At 38.2% G+C, this 23,036-nt stretch overlaps 2 protein-coding genes across 2 annotated transcripts in view; one reads left to right on the forward strand and one right to left on the reverse strand.

Annotated features, from left to right (window-relative positions):
- The first annotated feature begins 555 nt into the window (after positions 1-555).
- LOC121527467 (very-long-chain enoyl-CoA reductase) lies at positions 556-17,665 on the forward strand. The gene is made up of 13 exons (XM_041814440.1): positions 556-579; positions 6,288-6,338; positions 6,660-6,711; positions 8,317-8,361; positions 9,581-9,684; positions 9,864-9,979; positions 12,495-12,600; positions 14,144-14,216; positions 16,364-16,407; positions 16,493-16,550; positions 17,220-17,308; positions 17,401-17,446; positions 17,538-17,665. Exons 1-13 carry the CDS (start codon positions 556-558, stop codon positions 17,663-17,665), a joined length of 936 nt encoding a protein of 311 aa, XP_041670374.1.
- A 2,966-nt stretch (positions 17,666-20,631) lies between these two features.
- The window catches only part of abca4a (ATP-binding cassette, sub-family A (ABC1), member 4a), a 58,220-nt gene continuing 55,815 nt past the window's right edge, over positions 20,632-23,036 (reverse strand). Inside the window, exons 47-50 of the mRNA XM_041814731.1 lie at positions 22,876-22,979; positions 22,705-22,797; positions 22,343-22,592; positions 20,632-20,757 (exon numbers count right to left, since the gene is read on the reverse strand). Coding sequence (XP_041670665.1) covers positions 20,632-20,757; positions 22,343-22,592; positions 22,705-22,797; positions 22,876-22,979 — 573 coding nt within the window. The remainder of the gene's footprint in view (positions 20,758-22,342; positions 22,593-22,704; positions 22,798-22,875; positions 22,980-23,036) is intronic.

Raw genomic sequence — 23,036 nt, forward strand, 5'->3', positions numbered from 1 at the left:
CTGTGATCTCCCATGTTTTTAAATCGTTTTGATATTTGGGATTTGTCTAGTATGTGTGCACCCAAAGTCAAATAATCAATTGAAAGATTACAATAATGTCTCTTTTGTTTTAAATAAAAAGTTCCTGAGGAGGTTTAAAAGTTTCATATCGCTGTTTTATTTTCCTCTTTCATGTTGTTGTGTGTAGCAGTCTCACTCTCAGGTGGGATCTAAGCCTGACTCTGCCAAGTGCTTCTCTCCAAAGATACTTAAGGAAAGAGAGATGAAGGAGAAAGACGGAGGGAAGAAAGGCAGGACGGAGGGTATATGAAGGTTTCTGGAGAGCCTCCAGTGATTCTGTGTCCCAGCTTTGAGAGAGAGTGAGGGGGAGAGAGAGAGAGAGAGAGAGAGAGAGAGAGAGGCTGGTAAGATAAGGGTCAGTCCAGGGTTTGTCCTCGAAAGGGGAGGAACTATTTCTGTACAGGCGTGTGAGTGAAAATGAGAAGGTGTTGTTTACTTTCACTGATGTCTGAGGTTACGTTTTTGACCTGGGGGACGTAAGAATAACCCATCACTATGAGCCGGACCACCTTCTTTGAGGTAAGTGTGAATATGAAGTTATAAGCTAATGAATGAATACAACAATGAAGGTTTTTAAATTCAGCTTTCTGATGGAGGGTTAAAAGTTGTAGTACTTTTATTTGCCAGGGCCTCACTGTAGCATGAGACCAACTTTAAGCAGTATTTGAGACACTGATATGGTTGAATTTATCATTTTCTCCATTGTTTTAACAGTTTGTGCAAAAATTGTTCTGTCAGGAAACCTTATGTATCTTTGGACAGCATGTGCAGTTGAAACAGAGAGTATTTGGAAAGCACAACAAGGGATTTACATCCACATGTTTTCTTGTAATAATGTAAAGCAAACTCCAGCAGGGATTGTTGTGAACATACAAAGTTAGCAGGATTCAGTGCATTAGATTCATCAAAGACAAAAATAAGGCGTTCTGAATTTTAAAACTGAACTGAAGGAGCCAAAGTGTCATGAGTGTTTATAGTCTCAGTAAAACCAAACTGAGCTGCAGCTCGTTTCCCTTTCATGATTTTCCTCTTTGCCTGAAGTCTCGTTTCACTCGGCCTGATGAGCACTAATGAAGAGGCAGACGAGTAATTCTCTGTAAGTGCAGCAGGCCTATGAACTCAGGATAATTTACAACACGCTCTGGGACGTGAGCCATGCTCTTACTACTGATACAAACAGGCTGTAGGCCAAATGAGCAAATATTTAGAGGCATTTTTTAGGAGAGATGTATCTCAGGCTTGATTCCATTATCAGAAATTGAGTTAGTTTTCTGTTGTGTTAATATGGAACCACAGTAGCTAGTTGGCTTAGCTCTGTGGTAGGAAAAAGTGGAAAAGAGCCAGCCGGCTCACCCAAAGCAAAAATAGATCCCTGCAAAGCTATCAAAGTGTTCAATTCTATCCTTTTATTTAACTCTGTCCAAAGAAATGCACATATGAGGGTGAGCAGCCTGGGAGATCTGCAGAAATAATGACTAATGTCCGAAACCACCTTTGATCTCCTGTTGTATTTCTGCAGTCAAACCAATTGGAACCAAATGGAAAAATATTTGGAATGTTTTCCTGTGCAGTGATGTCCATTGTAGTTGTAGTACCATCTGTTTTTACTTTGCAGGGTTTGTGAAGTAAAAGCAGTAGCACTACAGAAACACTAATAGTTGTGAATTACAGACCTAGAGACCACAAGTTGCTCTGCCCACCTCCTCTGGTCACTTGTTCACTTTGATACAGCAGTTTATCCAATGAAACCAGAACTACAAAAGGTTTAGTAATGTGATCATGTACTGTTTCCTTTACATGATTACATAGACAAATACTCAACAGTGTTGGGTTGGGTGCAGTTTGATGATGGTGGTGGCCAGACTTCCTGTCACAACAGCACATTGTTCTGCATACGCTGACTGACAATAGCACTAGGTCAGGCCTCAAGTGCCAATTATCTCCCGTTAGCAAGTTTCCCTCCAAAATCTACCTGTATCTGCCAGTCCTTAGCACCCTTTAGCTGGCCAGACTGGTGCCTACCTAAGAACCTGCCTCCTTTAACTTTCTCTCCCTCCAAAACAAATTGAGCTGTCTTCTGTTTTCAGTTCCTGCTGCTAGTTTTTTCAAAACCCTTTTGTGCTGCCATGTATAGCTACCTTGTGGCAAACTGATCTTACACTGTGTCAACATGTGCCTCAAAGTTGCTGTCCCTGACATGTCCCTGGACATGATGGATCTACATTATCCCTGTATTTTACATTTCCTTCTTCTTGTTGGATTTGGAACCACACTGCTAATTACTTTTTTGCTCCCAGATAACTACAGCTCTGTTCTAACCTTTGTGCACTTGAAATCTTCTTTTAAGCTAGTAATCAATAGCTGAAGTATCCCTTTACCATACAGTGTCACACTGCCAAGGCATCAAGGAGCTCCCAACCACTTCCTTATGTACAAATTAACAACTGTTTCCAGCTTGTCTACCTTCGATATTGGCATTTCATAAAATGACATGGACCACATCAATCATCAACACCATAACTTCAACCTCCTTGGGAGGTCTGATTACTCAATCCACCCTAATCCCTCAACTTCATCTTTTCTAACCTGCTCCACCTTTTCATTATCATTAATGTCCTCAATTACTACCAAGTGGTTTCTCCCTAATCAACAGTATTTCTTCCTCATCTACAAAAACCTTCCTCTCAACTGTCTTCCCTCTGGATACTGAGATGCTCCTGGACTTACTAAGCTTGATCTTCATGCTAGCCGACTTAGAATTCTTATTTAGCCTCTCCAGTAGCCTTTTTGTACATGGTACTGTTGTGGTCACCAGTGCCATCATCATCCATGTAAGCCCTGATTGTTGGGAATCGCATCCCACTCTGCCGTCTCTCCCTTCCTACCACCAACTTAGAAGCTAGGTAATGATAATAATGACTAATAATGACTGCTATTGCCATTGTAAACGGTAGAGGCGAAAATAGTACCCCCTGCCATAATGACTACCTCCAGGCCCGCACACAGAATTGACTGGTCCCTTGAAGGGCCTGGTGAATGGGCCTTCCTCAAGCCTCATTCATTATTTGGTACTGATGATCTAATTACTTTATTGTTCCCCTTCTTAACCCCTATTCATCACTGTTTCCACACATTTTTCCCATTTTACCCTTTTTGCCACCTTTAATGTACTTTCACTACTTTTAATGCCTTTTCACTACTTTTGGCAACCATTTTTGGCACATTTAACAACATTTTGCCTCTTAACTGCTTTTTTTCTGCCCATTTTGACAATTTTTCACTTTCTTAACCTATTTTTGCCATTTTTTGCCATTTTTTGCCACTGTGTAACCGCTTTTTACCACTTTTTTCTGCCAATTTTAACCCATTCTTACCAATATAAACTGTCTTTTTGTCTTTTTTTTATTGCTCTGTGTCAATCCAGAGGTTCAACATCAGTCATTGCAGTCGTCAGCTTTTACATCAAGAGCAGCCATTACAGCTAAGAGACCTCTTCACTTCGTATCTAACACTCTAATTAATCCATCTGTGCAGGATTAAAACAATTGCTTCTCCCTTAATATAAAATTCAGAGTGAAAGAAAAACAATTTGGCATTACCAGAGGAAAAAATTCTCTGCTTAAATTCCTCTCACACTCACTGAAGCCCGCTGAAGGCCTCTCGAGCACGTGCGCACATGTTCAGTTTGACCTGTGCTGTCAGCAGAGCCCTGTTATCCCCCTGAGAGGACCTGAATGTCTGATAATCAGATTTACAAGGGCACAGCACAAGCCAGTGCACACCGTTTTACAACACACGGCCCTAATGACACCCTGGATGCTCTGAGTGAGCACTCAGACACATCAACATGTGCCCCTGGATCACAGAGGGGAAGGTTAGCAGATGGAAGGGAAAACAAACCAATCTCCCAGGATGCTCTGCACTGAGACGTCAGCGTGCATGGCATCCTGCAGAGTACGAAGACACATAGCACAGTGACAAGATGAAATGCTCTTGCTTGGATCAGTTGAATTCTCAAGGGTATTTCAGGGTCATTTGTTGTTAAAATGTGCTTTTGTTTGGATGTAATAACTTCAGAAAAGTTTGTATTGCTTCTGAAGAAAAAAGAAAGGAAGGAAAAGTAGTTTCTTGTTGCGAGGTAAAAAAGTCATGATGGAGAAGCTGACACAGATGTAGAAAGAATTTTCATGAAATTCTACTCAATATTTAACAGATTAGAAACATTATGTGTTAGCAATCCAAACAGATCATACCTGCCCTGAGCTTCTATAGTACTTCTCATTCTCTCTTTCTCCACTGTGCACTCAGCAGATCTTTACGTATCCATTAGCGGGTTATTACAGCGTCCAGTAAGGGAACCAATTTAGCAAGGACAGCTCTGCTGAGCAGTACAGTTCACAATGCTTTCAGGGCAAATTGTGAGCCACCACCCACCGTCCTGCCTGCATATGCCGTACATCACAACTGACACAGTCTAATTAAAATGAAGAAGATGTGTGCAGAGGAGCAGCAGGACAACAACACAATTACTTCTGTCCTTTTAGACTCAACTACACTCATTATTCATTAAAAATTACTGTATTTCATCATTAGAAATGAGAGCAAATATTTGCTGTGATTTAATACATAATTATATTTTATATTTGAAGGCAATGTGACTTGAAATATTTTCGAATGTGAGACTAAACTGAGCACTAAAAGTAATGAAAATTGTTGATTATTTATTTGTTTCTTGGCATTAAAACTTATACCATTGGAAAGTCTGTTTATTTTCCTTTTAAATGGCGCCACATTTGTAAGGAACATGCATTTGTGGGATGAGCAGCAGAGCTGACTATGGGGTTGCACTCATGAAATAAATGCCAAATCATCTTTACCAATGCCAAACAGCTGATTTTGCTGTTACTATTGACTCTTTGAGCTTCTAGTTCCCTTAGGTGCTGACGATCAGGGGCCTGACTGGCAGTGATGAGTCCAGATTCTTCCTATGGCAGTTGGATCCCTGGGTCAAAGTAACATCTTTGAAGGCAGTGTGATGGCGTGGTGGAGGCTTGTAATTTCAATGAGGGGTATTGAGATGAGATTCTGCAACTAGTGACAATTCCATATATCCACAGTCTAAGACCAAACTATCCTCCAAGAAGGCAACGCTCGTCCCCACAGAGCGGGGTTTATCAGAGACTACCTACAGAATTCGGGAGTGGAGAGGATGGAATGGCCTGTCAGCAGTCCTGGCCTCAATCCCAATGAACACTTGTGGGATCAGCTTGGGCATGCTATTTGTGCCACATTGGCGAACACAACCACGTTGGCTGACTTGTGAAAAAAGCTGGCTGAAGAATGGGATGCCATCCCACAGCAGTGTGTGACCAGGCTGGTGGGCAACATGAGGAGGAGGAGCCAGGCTGTTCTGGCAGTGGATGGTTCTTCCACATGCAACTAAGGCTCCTGTTTGTTAAATGAATACATTTTTTAGATTGCCAGTATGTCTTGTTTCTTCAGACTTCAATCATCCAATCTACCAAACAGGAGTCAATGGCAGAATCAGCTGTTTGATATTGGGCAAATGCACCTTTGTTTTTTATAGGTGCATGTGCCCAACCCACAAATGCATCTCAGTCCTCACAAATGTGGCACAGTTTAAAAGTAAAATAAATAGGCTTTCCAACAGTGTAAGATTTATTGCCAAGAAGCATTGTTACAACAAAGAAATAATAACCAAACACATTTTTTTTTGGGGGGGGGTTATGTGCTAAATTTATAGTTCTTCAATAAGATTCTTGTTCTCTCAGGCAAGAGGTGAAGGGGGTTTACACCAGCTGTAATGGTGCATACCGAGTTCATCACATTAACGTCATAATTCAGTGTTGTCTTCTCCAGGGCAGTCATGGTTGCAGGAAAGAAAGATTTAGAAAAAAAAAAGTTTTGAACCCTGTGACCTTGTGTTACAACTTCATATAGACTAAGACCAAGTCTTAATTAAAGTTCTTTAATCTGACCTTTGCTTCCAGCTTTTAAATACACTAATGCATGAAGAAGATTTTGTGCAGACGAGGTTTTGAGAGAGGTCCAGCTTCACAGTCAGTGGGTTAGTTGCTGACGCTGCACATAGAGGCAGTCTCCTTTAATTTGTGGATGAACCTAAGGTATAAATGAAATCTCCTACAGTCCCTTGAATAAATGAATGAAAACTTGAATGATAAGATGTTATGTTTGCTTGATTTCAGGTGAAGATCCTGGACACTAAGAACAAAGAGCAGCTCTGTTTTTTAGATAAGGTATGCCAACATATCAACTGTTCAATCTGTTTTTGTCATCTTAACCTAATGCATTACCTCTTCAGATATTCTGTATCTGCATATTCAAGTTCTTTTTATCTCTGCACTCTCAGATTTTAGTGGCATTACATCTTTTTTTTACACAATTCCTCCAAATTCAGTCTGACAGTTTTGGTATTTCTGCAATCATTTTGATCTTAACTAGAATTTCAAATAAATCCTTGTAGGCTTTTGCTGTATGTCCTGAGTTTTTAATTGCCGATAGCTTTACAAGATATCTTCACTGATATGACATCAAACTTCTGTTTGTATTCTATTCAGGTAGATCCTCACTCCACAGTAGGAGACATCAAGAGCCTTTTTCACAGATCATGTGAGTGAACAAGTGAAATGTAAAACCACAATACTCATTGTTTAATGGTTAAATATCGATATGAGGAGTATCATTTGCTGCAGAGTTATTTATGTTGTTCCCTGGCAATGAAATAAACAAATCCTGATGATGCTCTGGTAAGTTTAACTTAGTAATTAACTTAAAGACAAATAGTTGTATTATCATCTGAAGGCTTGGTGCAGTTTGTTCATTAAGGCTATACAGAAGAGAACATAGCGATGTACAGACCCCTATTTTTTTTTTTTAAAGATTCATTTTTGGGCTTTTTATGCCTTTAATGACAGCAGAGGACAGTGGAAAGAATCAGAAACAGGGTTGAGAGAGTTGGGGGGAGGCATGCGGAAAAGAGTCACAGACTGGATTCAAACCCTGGCCACGACGTACATGGGGCGCAACTTAAACAACAAGGCCACCTGTACCCCCAGACCCCTATTTCTTAATGTGCACATTCTGGTCAGTGGGACTTATAAAGTGGAGAAAGGTCTTGAAGAGTCGCAAAAGTTTTAAGATGGTTAAGAACGTGTTTGGATTGGATAAACTTGTGTGACTTAAATTCGGCCACCTAGTCGTGCAAATTGTAGTTTGCCAATTCAGTTAAGTTCGTCCTGGCACTTTTTCACTACATTGCAATGTGGCCAAACTCTATCACAACATTGACCAATCACCTTATTTTCCTCATTGAGTGACATAGATCTTGAGGTCAACGGGTGAAAAGTTGGTGAGGCTGGTCTAAAGGGAGATAAATTGTCTAAATAATTGTATTTAGTATATTTATTCTTTGCTTTATTTCATATACCTTTTATTGTTCTTAAGTTATATGTTTAATTTATTCTAAAGAGCAAAGGAAAGAACAGCAAAAAGGGAGGGTTTTTGAATATATTCAGTAGTAGAACAAGATTTAAAGAAATTTTGGAGTTGGACTTGTCTTCAACTATGACAGCATCACTCCAGTCTCTTTTGTGACATGCATTTAAGGAAACAAGGTGATTAACAAAGTTGGAAATGATTTGCAAAACTGCAATGTGGTGGAAAAGGTGCTAAACTTGCTACATTGTCATTATACTTCAGCGAAATCATGTAAAATACTCAAATTTAGATTTTGTGCAAAGAAAACACAACATTTCCCAAACACTAAACTATTACAATTTAGCAAATAGATTAAAGCTCAACCAGTCCCTGTACTTTTTTTCCTCACCTGGCAGTTTTCAATCACAACTTTTCTGTAAATGTACTCATCCCATTTATACATGTGTTCGAATACAATGTCATTACAGTCCCTGTTCGTATAATAGTCAGGCATCCTAATACTTTTGTTCATATAGTGTATCTGTTAAAACCAAAAGAAAACCTTCCAAGCACTGAAACTTGTATTGCAAATTTCTTACAAAAAGCTCCTGCAAAATTGGGCAATTAAAGCCACTATAATCCTCGAGGAACAGGCTATTAAATGTGTACCATCCTGATGCCTCAGCATCCATCAGTGCAGCCAGCTTCAAATTTGATCCACTTTGATAAATTATTATTGGGCTTGAGGCCTGAGGTGTAAGACAAGCTGTATTAAATCCTTCATGTGTTTGTGTTCAGATCCACACTGGTACCCAGCGCGACAGGCCCTAAAGATTGATCCCAGTGAGTATATGTTCATAAAATCTCTGCAAAGTAAACTCTAAAATTTCTCTAAATTCGTTAGATATATTGGAATAAGGTTGCTGTAAATGTGAAAACACTGAGATCCGTGTGTGACAGAATTTTGGATTTCGGCTGTTCAAACTTTTTTCACCATTTTTACAGCTAGATATAATTCCCAAGGTGCCCTATGATGACATGGGGTACTATGGGAATCCCCCCCCCACACACACACACACACACTTCTACAACATGAAATCAGGAGCATTTTATCTAAATGGTCTGCTGTTAGCTGGTGTCATTACCATCACTTAAAATTAAAAGCTTGTTACATGCTTTGTTTTTGTTTATTGTGAGAAACATTTACCAAATCTATCAGCCATGGTGGTCTACAGGTCATCAAAAGCATCATAACAGAAAGATTTGTGACAGAAAAACATCTGTCTCTCTGCTCTGGCACAGGACCAGCTAACCACACTCTGGCCACAGTTTACTGTAAGGTCAGGGGTCGGGCTAATTGCTGGAGTTCTTGTCTATTTTTCACTTGAACAAGGTGCAGCAGGAACAAACTTCTTACCTGCTGAAGGTGTGCTTTGATCTGTATTTTACACGTCTGTAGTCCTGGATGATTAAAAGACACAGACTATGGCTTTGTCTCTCTCTAAGCAGCAACAGTTTAATTCCCTGTACTTCATTAGCATCACAATGCTAAAGTTTGGTAACTCATGATAGACACATTCTCTTCCTGCCGAGTCTGTCACAGTTAAAGCCATCCAATCATCAATCAATCATTAAATCTGTCATTCTTTTTTATTCATGCTTAACTGATGAATGAACTCATGACAGTTCAGTTTATAAGTAAAAGCATTGCCTACCGTAAAGACCATCATGAGGGATGATATTAACTACAACTTTGTTCAATGAGGACTTTGACATCACTAAAAAGCAGAGCAGAGACTCTATGTGGGCCAGCTCTCCCTGAGGATGTGCTAAAAATGTCATCCAATTAGTTCAACGTATTAACTCTATCTGTGGCTCTCTGAGCCGACAGGTAGGGAGAACGTGTGCTGAAAAACTGATCAGATGTGCAGCAGAAACATTGAAACATCAGCTTAAACCGCAATGCTTTGCAAAAGACAACATCAAAGAACAGTTTTACATTTGATCTTTTATCTTCAGATAAATTTCTCACAGCGGAATATTTCATATTCTTTTTCCCTAGAGGAAAAACCTCTCAGAGATGATGAAATCTTACAGAATCTACCTGTTGGGACCTCTGCCACCTTTTACTTCAGAGACCTTGGTCCACAGTTGGGCTGGACAATGGTGAGAAGATCACTGCTGATATATTATACTGTACTAATGTTAAAAAGGTGGTTAAAAATAAATCAGTGCAGGGAACTGCAAATACTGTACATACACTATGCAAGGGGCCATATACTGGGGTTCCTGTTTATACAACTCTTTTATATCATTGCTGCTTGTTTCCACCTATTTTTTTTCAGGTGTTTCTTGCAGAATGTGCTGGAGCTCTTCTCACCTACCTCCTCTTCTATTTTCGAATGCCGTACATTTACTCACACAGATATGTCTCTACCTCCAGTCCACATCCTGTTGTCTCGTAAGTAGACAAGGCAACCTTGAAATTTACCTGCATGCATGAAGCACATTTATTTGAGTTCTTTGCCTTGTTAGGGGAACATTTACTTCGAAAAGAACAGGTTCATGTTTAGATAAAAGCTAACTCGGGCTAAACAGGGAATAGAATTTAATCATTGCTGCATTTAGATGCGCCAGCAAGCCATTTAGTCTAACGATAGAAGCCTCTCACGACCTCTCACAGCTACTTTTGCAGTATTTAGGTCCAAGCATGCTTAAACACAAACTGTTGCTTAACAGGCTACAGCATGGAGATCAATAGTGAAGCTTTTAGCCAGCAAGGAGACTTTTACTCAAGAACAAATAAATACCTTAATATTGATTTCAAAGATTCCTGTAGACATCTGACATGGATGAATAGTTCTTTACCAAGAAAAAGAAACAATTTTTCTAGTATTTTAGCAGAGCTTATTATAAACTTGCCATGGAAACCGATTGTGACACATAGGCTCAGCCTTCAAGTCTGTAGGAACCCATACTTCACAAATTTACAATCCCAATGAAAATCCACAAGTATATGTTATTAGCATTATTTACACAGTAAAAAAATTGAAATAAATCAAACTAGGGCTGCAAGCAGCACTGAAGGGCCCATGCACCCTGGTGCATGTCAATTAGAAGCCAGTCATAGGAGGAAATATTTATCTTGCAGAAGGGGGGTCTGTGACCAAGAAATTATATTGATACATGGATGCATTGGAGATCACTATGTGATTATCCCTGTGAGGTTTGGTGATGATAGAAATAAGCACAAAAAGCAGTGAAAAACACAAAAAAATGGACTTTAAGCTGTTTGAAGTGCATTTCTTGTCAATTTTACAGGATGGTCCCAAAGACTTATTTTTAATCTCATCAAAGCTACATATGTGTACCAATTTTCATGCATTAAGCTCTTACCTAATCCCACATCTTACGTTTGGGGCCACCATGGGGCCCCTGCATGATGGACTTGCACAAAAGCACTAGAATACTAAAATTTCCTTTGGGGGACAATTTTCCTGTAAAGTTTGGTAAGTTTTTGAGCATGTTAAACCCCCCGAATTAGTGATTCTTTAGACAGAATCATAATGACTACAGTTTTAATGGGTCCTCCGTGCTTGGGCCCATTAAGTCACTGTTACATGTAAATGTGCTAAAGTCTCCTTGGATGTGCTTATACTAGGCCCTGTTGCACCATACTACCCTGAAGCACAGTTTCCCTCCTCCCCAGTGGTGTATTGGCCTGCACTCCTATAGTCCAGTCCTAAATAACAAGCCTAAGCATGGCTATGTAATCACATCATGATATGACAGAGGTATAGCTTTGTTTGCATGGTGTCAGCACAACAAAGAAACACACACAGAACATGACTGCACCTTTACAGACTTTGTGGCCTATGTGGAGTCATTTTGGTCAGAGACAGTCCTCTAACTTTCTAGTAATTAACATCTTTTTGTGATAGGAATGGTCTCTCTGATTATATGTCATGTGCACATTGGTCACCCAAGCTTCTGCACTGTGCCGAAACCCGCCTCTTCCATCCGTGCCAGGGCCATGGATGTGTACCTTGCTTGAGTGTGGTACAAAGCACTCAGAGTGGTCAAACCAACTAGACCTTGGTAGGAACATGCTTAGGCACTGTACGGATTGCCATGTGCACCCTTACATAACCCAAAACCCCCCCAAAAATCTATCATTTGCTGTTGTTTATTGCTGCAAAAATTAGATAAATAACCTTTTTGTGACCTCTTCACAGACTCGCTGCAGCCAATATTTACCACAATAAGCTCCATGTTCCTACTTGGACTGTATTTTGGGGACTGACTTGAGTGTTACTCTGACTGTGAGAAATGCTGGATACAGTGCATACTAATCTACAGCATATCAGTCTGTAAAGTGACCTGTAAAAAAGCTGACATAATAGGGTTAACATCTTTTAATCTAATACTCAAAGAAAGACAAGGGGCATATTTCCCAAAAGGTTGTACTATTCATTCATAATTTAAGACTTCTGAATAATATCTGACATACTTTTTATTGCTATTTTATGCTTCAACCACCCACATCTGCAGTTAAAGTCAGAGTCTGTAAAATTAAACCAGAATCTGAAAAATAAAGATTTTTTTAAAGTCAGTAAATCATCTACTCAAAAGAGAAAATATATCTGTCTAATAACTGAAAGAAATCAGTGTTTCATATCGATAAAACAGGAAGTTTTTGTGGTTTTAGGTATGTAATACTTTAAGGTAAGCTATATGTACATCATAACATCTCAATCATTTAAATGGTTTCCATTCTGTTTTCTTTTATCAATTGTAGCATGTTAAATATTTGTTGATTACCAGCAGTCAACTGGCTACTCCATTATCATATTTTTTTTTTCAAATATAAATCTCAAATGTTCATATATATTTACATATCATAAAAAGACTGTAAGAACCTCTGTTTAATGTGTATCTTTGTCCCTTTGACCTTCTCCTACATCTCTGTCTGTCAGGCTCGCCTGTGCCTGTCATTCCTTCCACTACATGAAAAGGCTGATAGAGACAATATTCGTGCATCGTTTCTCCCATGGGACCATGCCTCTCAGGACGATAATCAGGGTGAGGACATGACTGCTCTTGAAAAGAAGAACCTTTAATGACATGCTTGCCTCTTTCATAAGGTGTGGCCTCTTTTCCCTGTCCCAAACCAGCTGCTGTGGTACTGATTTCAGCCTGAGGACTGTTACTGGTGCAGAGACCTGCTTCCAACACTCTCAGAACAGTGTGGAGATGAGCAGAACTAGTGTTTTTAGGGTGTTTTTATTTTTTATTTTTTTTTTTTAAGCCATAAAAAACAAAACAGAACTAAACAGTTTCTTAATTTTTATTCATCAAGGAATTTGTCATACATAAAAAAGGTGCATTCATTTTATAGATTTTATCATAGACCAACAGTTTGAACGGGACTTAGCCACTGTGATGTGATTTCTTGTCTATTGAACTTTAAATGAGACCATAAATCACTAAATTATTATAAATCTTGTACTGAAGACTTGAAATTTGAGAGGGAATAAATCTACTAAAAAACAGGATCAGCCAATGCAGTCTCCCTCTGCTGGTTATTTGAAAGAATGCAGGTACAAGGCTACTTCAAGTTGCCATGCAAAGCAGATGATTGGTCAGATTTCATATCTATCATCAGGCAAATCTATATTGCAAAGCTCAAATCTGAAATTATTGTGCCAGGTCTGAGAACAGACCAGACCAATCAGTCATTTGAGGAGATAGCTACTGTCAGGGTTTAGCTGCATTAATAGGCATCAGCAATGACTGCTGCAAGTGTAGCATTTAGGTCAGATGTAGCATTAGTATGGGGCAGTTTTACCCACACTGGACCACAATTCTAATTTAAATAAAGAGCAAAGAACAGCACTGAAAGCTTTTCATGACAGGTTTTAGCTCTTCTCCTGACCTGTTTTGGCATGAGTTGCGATAGACGAGGTACAGTTGAACTGTGATCTGGTATATAGCTACAATGGTTACTGCGGGTGTAATGATTAGTGTGAAAGTAGCTTTAGTGTAGCAGCAGTTTTAGCCAAACTGGGCCACATTTCCAGATAAACACGAGCAAAGAGTCACGCTTAAAGCTTTTCTCAGCGAAGGTATTTTTGCACTTCTAATGCCTGGCCTTGGCATGAGTTTTATCCACCAACGAGCTCTGCTGTTCATATGTCAGGCCCTGGATGATTAAAAACACCTGTCTGTGGCTTTGTCTCTCTCAAAGCAGCCACAGGTCAATCCCTCCTGTGCTTAAAAAGAGAGTTGTAACATAGCAGCATAGCAGACAGATGATTCCTCCTTTCAGGTTGTAGCATTTTTGAAATGTGAGAGGATCCTTTTTCTCAGCTCATTCAACCAACACTCCCACACCATCCCAGAGCAGATCTTACAGCCTCATTTTTCATGATTTTCATGTTTAATTTTTATAAATTTAGAGATGTTTTACATGACTGAAATTTTGCCTGGTGGTTCATAACACAGTAGCCATTCATACAACAAACCAAAAATACAGGGATTTTTTAATCACTTTACAGGGACTTTAAAGGTCTTGAATGGCCTTTAAATGTACTTATGCATCTCTACTTTTCTTTATCTTTCTCAGAATTGTGCCTATTACTGGGGTTTCTCAGCTTGGTTGGCCTATTATATTAACCACCCTCTATATACACCTCCATGTAAGTCTCACACACACAACACACTTAGGTTCATATACTAACAAAATTTCAGTGGTTGATACAGAAAAAAATAAAATTAAGGACTGAGCCCAAATTTTCAATAATTAATTCAAAAGAGCCACATTTAACTGTCAAGTCAAACTTCTGTTTATAAAACAAGGATTATTCCATTCCTGCAATAGGAGGGTGTTAAATGTCTTTTTTATATAGATTTGACTGTCCCTCCAAATAATCATGACTCATAGATTATCCTGGTATTAATTTCCAGTTCTAAAAATGAACTAATACTGTTATCAATTTCTTTTCTGTGAGCATGAATAAAAATTAAGCAGACTATTTGATTTTGTGGGGCCAGTGGGAGCAACGGTTTCCAACCTGGCCTTTGAATATTTTACATTTCTCAATAGCTCTCAATGTCAGGAATTAAAAAAAAAAAAAAATCAGAAATGTATGAGCATTATGGACACGTTAAAGATTGTCCAAAAAGTCTCTTCCAAGTCTGTTCAACAGTTTATTGCATTTGTTGTTTTTAGTGGTTGTTTTTTCTAGTGATATATTCAAAAAATGTTCAGACTTATTTTTTCAAATTATGAAATTTGTAAAGAAGATGGCACAGTAATGAAAGAAATATAAAAATATACTTGATGGGGGATTTTTCCTCATTATTAATGGCACATCTTTTTAGTTATTTTCAGGGAACATATGATGTCAAGATAGTCTGTCCCATTACTAAGTTTTTATACCACTTCCAGCCCTTATGGGCTCACACACTGCATGCCTAAAACCATTAAAGTCAGTGTGGGTCCAGTGCTCAGGCTTTAGGAGGAGATGGGATTGCACCAGAGTTGTCTATGGGATCCCAAAGAAGATGAGCCTCTGTATCATTCAACCCCAATTCCAAAAAAAAGTTGGGTGCGGTATAAAAAGTAAATACAAGCAGAATGCAAATCTCATTGGAACCACAATTAAACATTCATGGCCTATTTTTAATTTGATGGCAACACATCCCAAAAAAGTACAGATGGGGCAACAAAAGGCTGGAAAAGTAAGTGGCCTTTGCCACTAATAGTGTTAATAATGTTAAAAGTTTTCCAACAATTTCATTTAAATGTTACTCAAAGTAAAATTCTGAAAACTTTGGACTTTACCCCATCTATGGAACATAATATCAATCAAAAGATTCAGAGACTCTGGAGAAATCTCCGTGCATACAGGAAAGGGTCAAAGGTCAATACTGATTGCTTTCAATCGTCAGGGCCTTAAGGCAGCACTGCATTAAAACAGGCATGGTTCTGTACTGGAAATCACTGCATAGGCTTAGGAACACTTTCAGAAATCACTGTGTGTCAACACAGTTCACTGTTCCATCCACAAATGCAGGTTAAAGCTGCATAATGCAAAGAAAAAGCCATATGTGAACATAATCCAGAAATGCCATCATCTTCTCTGTGCAGATGCTCATCTAAAGTAGACAATGGCAAAATAGAAAACTGTTCTGTGTTTAGATTCTTCTTTGTGGAAACCACTGACCCCATGTCCTGGGGACCAAAGAAGACAGGGACCATCCAGCTTGTTATCAGTGCACAGTTCAAAAGGCTGCATCTCTGATGGTATGGGTTGTATTGGTGGCTATGGCGTGGGTAGTTTACACATCTGGAAAATCACTATCAATGCTGAAAAGTATATAGAGGTTTTAGAACAACATAGTGTATGCCTCCATCCGAACAACTTCTCTTTCAGGGAATGCCTTGCACAATTCAGCAAGACAATGCTGAACTACATGCTGTATCCATCACAACAGCATGGTTCACAGTAGTTCGCCTGCCTGCAAAACTATTTTCCCAGTCTAGAAGACATCCACTTTAGTAAATAAGAATATGGATTAATGACAGAAAAAAAGTCACTAAGGGCATAATCTGAACAGTCAGGTTTGATCATCCTTAGTTAAGGACTATCATATTAAACCTCAAACAGTACTAATTCCTGTTTCCATATCACAGCAACAAAAACAAAAGTCACAGACACTCAATACTGGGTATTTTCTCTCTTTGAGTTATCAAAAACTGCTAGCAAAATCCTGCAAACTGACTGAATATGTTGCTAATGTTTCTGTATGCATATTAACACTAGTGATTGTCTCTCCACAGCATATGGAGATCGACAAGTCAACTATGCATTAGTAATGTTTATGGTATGTATATTGGTATTTGATCTGCAAGTTTTCAGTAAAATCTGTAAATACTGTGTTTATTTAGTGATAGTTATTTCTGTTGCAGATGTGTGAAATAGGAAACTTCTCTATTCACTTGACTCTTAATAATCTCAGAGGAGATGGTGAGTAATTGAGGTTTTTCTTTTTACTTTCTCAGAATTTTAATGCTCAGATTTACTAGAATTTATCAGCAGAACTGAAGTATTAACATAAGCATAAAGCATAAAGTGAAGGCTCTTGAAATTAATTCTCAATGTCACCTCATTACCTTGGTGTGAGCTCTTTATGTGTCCAGCCAGACTGGGCCCAGTTCCAGAGAGAAAGCCATGATGCTCTTTTATGCTTCTATAGTGGCCCAGAAAAGACAAATTAAACAGTGTTGTAAAGAGCATTTTTAAAAATGTGTAAGTTTAGTGCCCTCTGTAGGTACTTCACACCATTGGAAGTGGACACCAAGGGAAGCAGTCTGCTGCAGTTTATAATCTCACCACTAGATGGTACTAAGAGCTACAAACTGCACCTTTAAAGGTTTAATACACCAATATACTGATGCAAAATGTAGCAAATGGTCCAAAAAAAGCTACACCAATTCCACGAGGATGACATTGGAACAGGTTAAGATATTAATGCTTCCTAGTCAAGGACCTTTTCCACCTCTCAAGAACAGAAAAATGTCTTGTAGTCCACTCTGATTGAGGAGTTTATGGTGGAATTAGAAATGTCAAATGGTGTTAGGAAGATAATGTGGATCTCAGTTGACCTGCAAATAATGGATTTTTTATATTTCTCAGGGTTGAAGGGCAGACGGTTTCCTGTCCCGACTAAGAACCCATTCACATGGCTGTTTTACTTTGTGTCCTGTCCAAACTATACATACGAGGTAAAACAGAGATTAATAGTTTTTTTTTTTTTTTTAATACATAAATGCCCCATATGTGTGTGACTGTTTATTTAACACCAGCTAATCTTCAGGTTGGAACCTGGGTGAGCTTTTCCATTATGACCCAGTGTCTGCCAGGTGTGTATGGTTGTTTTCTTTACAGAAATCAGCATTCAAAACCAATGAAATGTGCCTAAATGTTCTCATATGTGTATGTTTTGTCTTCCAGTGGCCTTGTATACATTGCTAAGCTTCATTCAGATGACTATATGGGCCAAAGGGAAGCACAGAGCCTACACCAGAGAGTTCAAGGACTATCCCACCAACAGAATGGCCATTATCCCCCTGATTCTCTAACAGTGAAGTGTACATGAGCTATTATAGAGAATGAGGAGTGTTTTCATTCAAAAAGTCTTAAAATAACCAGAACTATGCAAGATTTTATGAATAATATACACAAGAAGCAAAAATTGAGCAATAATATCAAAGCAATACAGTAGAGCATTTAAAGCGTAGAGATGTTTAGTTTGTTGTGTTTTAGCAACAGATTTCAGCTTTTTAACCTGGGTTGTGAAGATAAATGAGATTTTATTCATCTACTTTGCTGTCACTTGTCATTCTTTGTTCTGTATTTTCACCAATAGCATTTACTTTCTATTCATTTATTTTGGCAACTCAAAAAACTTAGAAAAGAATGGCATTTTATCAAATAAATTACTCTTATTCAAATCATAAATCAGTTTTATGCAAGCTAAATATTAACAGAGCACAACTCCTGGGATATATTGTGTTTGGTAAGTACAGCTTAGGGTGAAAGGAGGAATAGATAAATGACATGCAATGCATCATTTCTACTGATAATGACTCCTTTTCCTCTTTTTAAAAACTATTATTGTCAATCGGGTTTCAAAACAGCTGCATATCGCCCAGGAGCAGGAGGTTGAATGTCACAGCCACAGATTATAAATATGACATAGTCACACTGGTTTGTGGAGTAGTATTCTGAAGCGTTTACACTTTTGTCTGTCACTTCTTTATAGTCAGTATCGTAGCAAACCTGCAATCATATTCAGCTGTAAATCCCCTGCTTTATGATCTATTCCACTCTTAAAGGGACCATAATTTACTAAAAGAGCATCATGCTGTGATGAAATTACAGATTTAGACACTAAACTTAGTAAGAAAATGTTTAGTGAGGGTATAATCAACAGGAAGTACGTTTTATTATGGACTTCCATAGAATCACATCAGTCAATTTTGAGCCTGCTATGTCTGTGCAAATAAGTCAAATGGTACCATCTACTTCACAAAACAGAAAAGGTTAAAAGATCCTCTAATGTAAGCAAACATGAGTGCACAGAGATTCACCATCTGCTGAGAGATGTCACACTTAAACTTTCCAGTGATCAGAAAACCATTTCCACCTCTGAAGGTCTTTAAACAAGGGTTCAGTGAATAAAGTCTTTAAATACACTGCTTTAAAAAGGGAGCACATAATTATCACAATGTAACTCCAAGTCAATCACTTCCAGGATGTCAACCTGTCCACTTAGGAAGGAACACTAATTGTGAATCAGTTTCACCTGCTGTTGTGCAAATGGGACAGACAACAGGTGGTAAGGAGAGGCAATTAGGAAGACAACCCCTATAAAGGCATGGTTTTGCAGGTGGTGGCCACAGACCATTTCCCTCTCCTCATCCTTTCTGGCTGATTTTGGTCACTTTTGCATTTTTCCAGTGCCCTCAACACTAGTGGTAGCATGAGGCGGTATCTGCAACTCATGGAAGTTGCTCAGGTAGTGCAGCTTATCCAGGATGGCGCATCTGTGGGCACTGTGGCAAGAAGGTTTACTGTCTGTCCCAGCAGACTATCAAGGGCTCTTCTCATGTGAGAGCAGGTTCACACTGAGCACACGTGACAAACATGAGAGAGTCTGGTTTTGTAGGTCCCCAAGAGATGGGAGAACTGGTTTGTGCAAAAAAAAAAAAAAAAAAAAGTCATTTTTGTTTACTATGTGTGTTATACATAAAAATCAAGTTTTAATTTCTATTATTTTTTTTCCTTTTGCCTTTATAGCCCCATAACTTTTTAAAAATCCAATTGACATTACTGGAACACACATTTTCTTAAAGCCTAGGTTGTTCTGAAAAAAGGATGTTTAGAGCTCGACTGTGCACCACAGGGCTGATGTTTTACAAACGCTTTAAGGCAAAACATCCAGGTGAGACAGAAAGGTTAAAATAACAGGGCTCAAAGATTTGAGCATTTTTCCTGTGCATCTCAAAACTGTTCTGTGTGCAGCTGGCCCTTAAAGCCTAATCCTTAGGTTCATTAAAGTTTTCTTACAATGCAATATGAGTAACATTAAATAACTGTAGTGTAAAACAAAACAAAGAGGATGTTTGGGGGAAAAAAGATATGCCTCTTTAGGAAAAACAGGATTTTATTGACACATTGCTTGTCTCAGAATCATTATTAACAAGAGAATTCATAAACCTTCTCTGACACCAGGTGCTGGCGAAATGCAGAAAGTCACATAAATATAAAACAAAGCATAATGATTAAAGAAGACATTGGCATAAAAAAAATCAACACTGTAGCAGCAATGGGATTTTGAAAAAAATATAAGCTGTATTGCACTAGCAGATTGCTTAACAAATCTGTATAAATACTGCGATGCATTAATTAAAACCACATCAATAAAGTGCTAAGACTATGCTTCTTTCAGTTGTTTGACATCTAAAAAAGGCAGAAGGATTACATTGCTTGGCATCTGAAGCAAACAATACATGGATCCTAACCTTTCTTTACAAAACAAATCAAGTTTCCATTACCTTTATAATTCTCTTTAACAGGATAATCAAAATCTCTGTTCTAAAGCTCTGTTTGACTCCTTTTGTAAGGCCTATAAGGTGAGCAACTCATAACATAAAGCAGGCACATAAATGCTTCACACTTTCAAATACAAGCCCCCTAAATCAGTGTACTTAACAAGCAAAGTGGAGCATGTTGTCAAATTTAAAAAAATCACTCATTAAGCACTGTTATGTTGGATTTAAGTGTCAGCCTCTTTTCCAAGATGAAGCACCAAACTATGGATCAACAACAACAAAGAAATAGTCTTAACACAAGCAGCTTTTTCTTATTTTAGCATCCCCCCCTGAGCATCAGCAGACACGTGTCTCTACCAGACTGCAGTCTCACTAGGTTTCTCAAGTTTTGCCGACTAGCTCTCAGTCCACAGATGCATGCACACATCCTCAGGCTGCATTATTTAGACCCAACAGAAACCACATGCAGTCTTTGCATTGAGCTCACTGCTTTAAGATTTCTTCTCCAAAGACTTGATGGTTGTCTGTTCAGTGTAACTCTGAACTCCAGCAGCTTTAGGATGCAGAACGATGGTGTCATCTTCTCTTGACTGTTGTTTGGCAAAATTCACAAAAACCTGCAAGGACACAAATAATGAACCTGATTTAACCCTGAAAAGCATATTTGGTGCAAGGCAGAAGACAGAGCTGCACTGAAGAATATTTTTTAATGTTCTTATTTAAAAATAAATGATTTGCAAAATTGCATCAAAGTATGTCATTTAAAGAGTTACTAAACCCTCACACCACTTTTTGTGAACTTATATAGCGTAGTTCAGTTCCTAAGATAGCATATTAATCATGCTTTTCTTATGCCAAGACTAACAAACATATGGAAGCCCATTTCTACCACTTAAAAGAGAAAAAATGAATTAGGCAGTTCTTAGAAAATATGGAAATGAATATAAATGAATAATGATGATCCTAAACTGTAATTATGAAATAAAAAGTCATGATTATTATCCAATAATTATTATGAGATAAAGGGTCACAACAATGAGAAAAAAAATAGATTTTATAGCATAAAGTCATAATTAGAAAAGAAAAATCATAATTATGAGACAAAAAGTAAAAAATATCACAAACAACATAGAAATTATGAGAGAAAGTCATACCTATAAGATAAAAATTCATTGTTAAGAGAGGAAAAAGTCATAATTATGAGATGAAAAGTCATAATGACGTGTGAAAAAGTCTTAGTTCTGAGATAGAAAGTCATGGCTATGAGATAAAAAGTCATAACTATAGGATAAAAGTCATGACTATGAGATAAATAATCATAATCATGAGAGAAAAAGTCCTAGTTATGTGCCAAAAAGTCAAAACTGCTAGATAAAAGTCATAATTATGTGATAAAAAGTCATCACTGTGAAATAAATAGCCATAACTATAAGAAAAAGGATCGTAATCATGAGATAAAAAGTCAGAACTATGAGATACAAAGTCCCAACGATGAAAAAAGGCATGCCTATAAAAGAAAACGTCACAGTTATGAGATTTAATAATAATAATAATTATGAGATTAAAATCGTGAATTATGGGATACAATTAGGAAATTGCCACTTAAAGTCAAACCAGCAAAGCAGCATAGACAGCATGATGTGACTGATGGGGGCAGCAGGAAAGAGTAAGTGGATGTTTTATTCCTCCCTCCCATTCTGTAATTCATCAATTTACCTTGTTTTGACACTTGAAATATTTCCAGTCAAGTTGTGGGACAAATGAAGTTGAAACAATAGTCACAACTTTTTAAGGGTCTCAAATAGTCAACCCAAGATGACAACAATTCCAACAAAATACATGTAACTTGCTTAAAGTTATTTTGAGTTTTAATGTGCCAAGCACATTGATAAATCCCAATTAAATGACAAAACTGATCTGGGTAAGAGAATTAATCTGAAATAATTACAATCGTAACATATACTGAAAAATTAAATCATTAAAAATGCTGTGATAAATGTGTTGTGATCCTGTCATGGCAACTTCCTCCAGGGACTGGTTTAAGTCTTGACTAAGTGTTGGAACAACCGACCAACAGAGCAAGCCCCAGAGCTCACAGCTGCCATGCCCAAACATTGAAAAACAGAAAGTATTCACTATTTGACTTATTCGAAGCAATGTGATCCCTCCTGAATGAAAATCTAAAGATTAATGCAGATTTACCTGGTCCAGAGTGGTCTGGGACACTGAGTAGTCCTCTATTTTCAGACTTTCTTTGTTAGCCAGCACCATCTGAAAGATCTTAGCCAGTGAGGATGAGGGGACCTTGTACTGAAGTGTGTTGTAGTGTTTCTCTCTCTGGATGGAGCCGGGGAACGTGCTTTCCATGAATGCTTCAGCAGGGTTTAGATCAGGAGGGAAGCCTGCTTTAGCTGACCTGATCTTCATGGTCACTACATAGCCGTCACCAAACCTAAATTAACAGATCCAAAACAGGTTATTGTATCACAGCTTATTGAATATTTGGTGATCATTTGGTATATTTTTTGATTTGACATGATACAGGATGAGGCAAAATGACTAACTTGTATTTGAGATGCTGAGTGGTTCCCAAACACTTGAAGGATCCGTTCACCATGATAGCTAAGCGTGTACACAGTGCCTCACATTCCTCCATACTGTGGCAAAGATGACATAGTTAAAGAGTTAAATTGTGATTATCTAGCAAACATGTACACAAACAGCTGAAGGTTTACCTGTGTGAGGTGAGGACCACAGCACGTTTGTCCTGAATGACACTCATGATGGAGTTCCACAGGAAGCGTCTGGACAGAGGGTCCATGCCTGTGGTGGGTTCATCCTGATAGTCATAATAGAAACATTATTATTCTTCAGACAGAAATAAACGACGTAACTG

This window comes from Cheilinus undulatus, linkage group 19 (assembly GCF_018320785.1).
Source record: "Cheilinus undulatus linkage group 19, ASM1832078v1, whole genome shotgun sequence".
Lineage (NCBI taxonomy): Eukaryota > Metazoa > Chordata > Actinopteri > Labriformes > Labridae > Cheilinus > Cheilinus undulatus.

Coding starts and splice junctions, on each gene's coding strand:
- LOC121527467 (XM_041814440.1), top strand. CDS start 556: ATGAGCCGGACCACCTTCTTTGAG. Junction 6,712..8,316: donor GAGCCTTTTTCACAGATCAT/GTGAGTGAACAA, acceptor GTTTGTGTTCAG/ATCCACACTGGTACCCAGCG. Junction 14,217..16,363: donor CCCTCTATATACACCTCCAT/GTAAGTCTCACA, acceptor GTCTCTCCACAG/CATATGGAGATCGACAAGTC.